This window comes from Myotis brandtii, unplaced genomic scaffold, assembly GCF_000412655.1.
Source record: "Myotis brandtii unplaced genomic scaffold, ASM41265v1 scaffold2637, whole genome shotgun sequence".
NCBI classification, from domain to species: domain Eukaryota; kingdom Metazoa; phylum Chordata; class Mammalia; order Chiroptera; family Vespertilionidae; genus Myotis; species Myotis brandtii.
In genome coordinates, this window is record NW_005360037.1 from 128,931 (window position 1) to 133,177 (window position 4,247).

Below are 4,247 nucleotides of genomic sequence, written 5' to 3' on the forward strand. Positions count from 1 at the left end.
CACATACACACACACACACACACACACATACACACGCACACACAACCAATTTATGCCCAGACATTAGGAGGCTGGAGTAGGAGCTTTATTGTTAAACTCTATCCATGACACTCTTTTCATCTTGCCCACATATGGGAAGGTGAAAAAGAAGCAACTGACACTAAGCTAAGAGACTACAGTTTCCATACCTTATTCCTTAGGTCAATCTCCTATCAATTTCTCCTCTCTTATTGGTTGTATTGTAAATCTGATCTGGGGAACTCTGTTGTCTTCCTTGGGATATCACTGACTCTTTTTCAGAGTCCATCCTGGAAGAGAGCTCAGAGACCAGCACAGAGTAAGAGAACACTCTTAAGACCACTTAAAAATAGCCAAGGAGGAATTCATCCATCAGTACTTGCTGAGCTTTTGATGTAAGTTTAGCACTGGCTAGGCCCTGACAGTGGAAAGAGACGGAAAAGCTGCTCTGTTTGCCTGCCATTACTGATGTGACCTTTCCTGATCATGTCACTACCCTGACTAGATCTTTCCTGGACCTGAATTTCTATGAGCAGGGAGGGTGTTTTTACTGTTGCTTTCTTTCAAGATTAAGAACTATACCCTGATGATGGTTTTCAGGGCTTCAGGATAATACACAAAAAATCAACAAGAGAAAAAAGATGTCACTGGCTGGGGGTCTGCCTTGATGGGTTTGAAGACTATATTTCCCTTCCAACCCATATCCCAGGGGTTTCTTGAGCTTTGTTACTACTTAGATAGCTTTGAGAGAATAGGTCTAATTGTCGGGCTGTTGAGTAAACTGGCTTTCCTAGCGCAGAGCCAAGATGAAAGCCCCTTGAAGCAGAGAAGATTTTTACATCTGCCTGGCTCTCGAAGAGCTCCTCTGGCTCTGTAGGGCCAAGGTGAGGAGTGGGGTGTGTAATGCTATCTATGATCATTTCAGTAAGTGTCTCTAAGAAGAGTAAGTGAATATGCTGGATCTGGTTTCTTTTTAGCTCCTGGCATTCTTGCAGCATTCTTGGAATCAGGGTGGGATTCAGTTAGTCTTCAGGCATTTTGTAAAACTGGACCCCTGCTCTGCCTCCACTTTTTTTGCTTAAGTTACACCCACTCACTCTGAGCCAGCCAAAATTACACTGCTCAGCAAACAGCCACCTTTGGAAGGAAACATCACAGTCTGGTTACCAGGGTTACAGCCACTGTTCTCAGACAACAGATGTACAGTAGCCAATGTTTTGCTGTTCAGTAATGGCATTGTATTATTGAGCAGAGAATAATCAGCTACTGCTCTTTGGCTCTTTTCTGGTTCCATTGTTATCCCAAAGATTCATTTGGAATATCCTCCTCCAAAATTGGGACAAGGTTTAAAGAATTACCATTTCCCCCATAAACCTTTTGTGCAGACACTACTGGATTCAATGTTCCTCTTAATCTTGAAAGAAAGCTTCCAATCCTACAGGATTCTATATGGTTGAGGTAGTGAGGTCCCTGTTCCTGGAGGTGATTAAGAAGAGGCTGTAAGATTATTTAATTGGCTGTTGTAAAAGGGACTACTGCATTAAGACGTGGCTCGGACAGCTTCTAAAGTTCCTTCCAACTACAGATTTCATGATATAATTCGTCTACTGGCACTGACAAAGTAAATTTCACAATTTACTTTCCAAATTGTTAAACAGCCACACACTTTCATCCCCTAAGGAAGTAATATTCAGTACCCTTCTTTACCCCCTCTCCATTTTTAAATCACAGCCTACACAAACAGCTTCCATGATATCAGGTAAGTTTTCCAATATTACCTTGGGCAAGAATTGAGTTTCTTCAACATTCACCTTTTACCTGGCTACATTCAATTGATCAAATGATTCTTACCCAACTACACAAAGTGAAGAAACAGAAAAACCAACCATTTTGGAAAACATAAGTCATCCTGTACATGAGCTATTGTATAATAATGGGTATGGGTATCATTATGATGATTTATAATGGATATACAGCTTGGCCATTTTCAAAGGGCTTTCACATCACTATTACTTGATTTTCACAACCTTGAAAGTATACAAAACAGTTATTGTGATTCCCATTTTCCAGATGAAAAGTGATAATTCACAATGACCTACCCAAGGTCATGAAGCTTATACATGGCAGATCTGGGATTTAAACTTGATTGTATTGACTTCTAATTCAGTGATATGCCCTCTTAATTATCCTACCTGAATACATGCTGAAAAGAGCTTTCTTGATGTTTCAGGATAAAATAACCTAAAAGCTGACACAGCTTAATAGAGTTGAAAACCTATCTTCCTGGATGTTGCTGGAATCTTCTGGGTACTACATTGATGGTGAATACACAGGGCAATCGATTCTCATTTTACTTAGGCTGCATTCAAGCTTTTGCCACATGTAGGGAATGTCTACACTTATCTGTGGCACCCTGTGTCATACCTTTCTCTGAGTAGACACTGCCAGAGACAAGACCTCCTCGCTTCTCTCTTTGTTCATGAAACCTGGAGAAGCCCTTGGTACTCAACCAAGTCAATCAGAGCCCTAAGGTCCCAGAAGCCTCCTTGTCATAGAGGAATTTAGAGTTTGAGGTATGTCTTCAGGAAGGCTAAGTCTGTGATATTTGTTAAACATGGCCAACCATACATGCTTGTGCATTCACACACACATACACACACACCTATTCATATCCATTCCCCATAGTAAAGCCACTGAAGACTTTATTTTCTGAACTTAAGATTTACCTCCTTGGCCATGTCCAATCCTAAATCCATCTTGCCTCAATCTCCAATTTCCCACTATAGCCAAATATGGTTCATTTTGTATGAAGCTCTTATTTAGTACATCTGAGGGGTACCCAACAAGCATTTTCCCCCAGAAGAGCCAGGGATATCAGCTGACCTGGCCATTACCAGAGCCCAGAAACCAAGGGAAAAGAGAAGGTAGAAGGAAGTGAGAAGGTAGGAATACACACGACCACATCCAGCCCATTGGGCACTCTCTCTAAGGACCTGTGGGACTGTCCACGTGCTGCTGGAATTATTTGGCAATAAAGCATCAATCTCAATACAGCAGAGACAGAGTTCATCTAATATTTGTGCTAAGGAATTTAATAAAAAAAAAAAAGTGCCAAAACACAACTCATTTAAACCATTGAAAACCCCCAAAATGCAAACTCATAAATACTATTGCATATTCCTGAACCTGCTTAAATCTTCCATGCTAAAGTTTTTTTAAACTCACCCATGACTTTGGTACTCTGACTCCAACTGTAGCCGGCTGGCTAGTCTGGTTTGTGGCTTTGTTCAGCTGGAAAGATCCTGGTCTCTCCAGTCTCCTTCTTCGTTCCTTTACTTTTTCTCTCTGAGTATCTTTGTCCTCTTCTCCAGCAATGAAAAGGGCTTTCTGATTGACAGCCAACCCCCTTAAAGGGACAGGCCCACTTTCCTCCTTCTCTCCTCCTCCCCTTTTCCTCCTCTTGTCCCCACCTCCTCAGGGATACTCCCTTCTTTAAGGACTCCATCTTCTCTTTTCTGCCTTTCACTGTCAGTTTTTTTCTTTCTCTTTTTTTTTTCTAAGACTTGCCTATGTGGAATTTTACTTTGCTGCAGAGACATCTGGAAATGTGGTTTGAGGCTGGAAGTTTTTTTAAAAAGAGGTCCTGGAAGCCTCCAACTGATACTTAGATCTATTTGCTATAGGATGTGGCAGCACAAGTGTCAGAAGCCACGGAAGTGGTAGCATTGATGAGGGGGTCAAGGTAAAAACCTTAGATTCTATCTTCCAGAGTCCTTCCAATTCTGGCCCCAACCGCAATCCTCACTCATAGCTGCCCTTGGCCCTGTCCACATTTCCCCTCTCCCCACTCCTTGGCAAATTAGCACCCTCCCCACTCCACTCAGCTTTAGAAACACAATAGAGAAGAAAATTTTTTCTTTTAAATAATATACTCCAAATTCTCCAGCTGAATGAGGACAAAATACAAGCTATTGCTTCTGCAAACAGATTGTGACAAGCAGGAGGAGGCTAGCATTGTATAATTTTATTGAGAGGATAACAGAGACCCAGAGAGGGGACAAGACCAGTGCAGGTTCACAGAATAGACTAAAGGAAAGGTCAGAGTTAGGTATGTGGGTGATTTCCAAGGAGGATAATTGACTTTGAGAAAAGTTAGGAACATTATCTGAGAACCAGAAGGTCAATATCCCATCCTGAGAATATAGTATCATCAGAGAGCTGAGACTAGG

The 4,247-nt window shown here is 41.6% G+C and overlaps 1 protein-coding gene across 2 annotated transcripts in view; it reads right to left on the reverse strand.

The window, feature by feature from the left end:
• The window catches only part of PLP1 (proteolipid protein 1), a 16,168-nt gene extending 12,727 nt beyond the window's left edge, over positions 1-3,441 (reverse strand). For both annotated transcript variants that reach the window (XM_005868123.2, XM_005868122.2), the window contains exon 1: positions 3,244-3,441. In XM_005868123.2, coding sequence (XP_005868185.1) covers positions 3,244-3,247 — 4 coding nt within the window. In that variant the 5' untranslated portion in view covers positions 3,248-3,441. The remainder of the gene's footprint in view (positions 1-3,243) is intronic.
• Between the last annotated feature and the right edge of the window lie 806 nt (positions 3,442-4,247).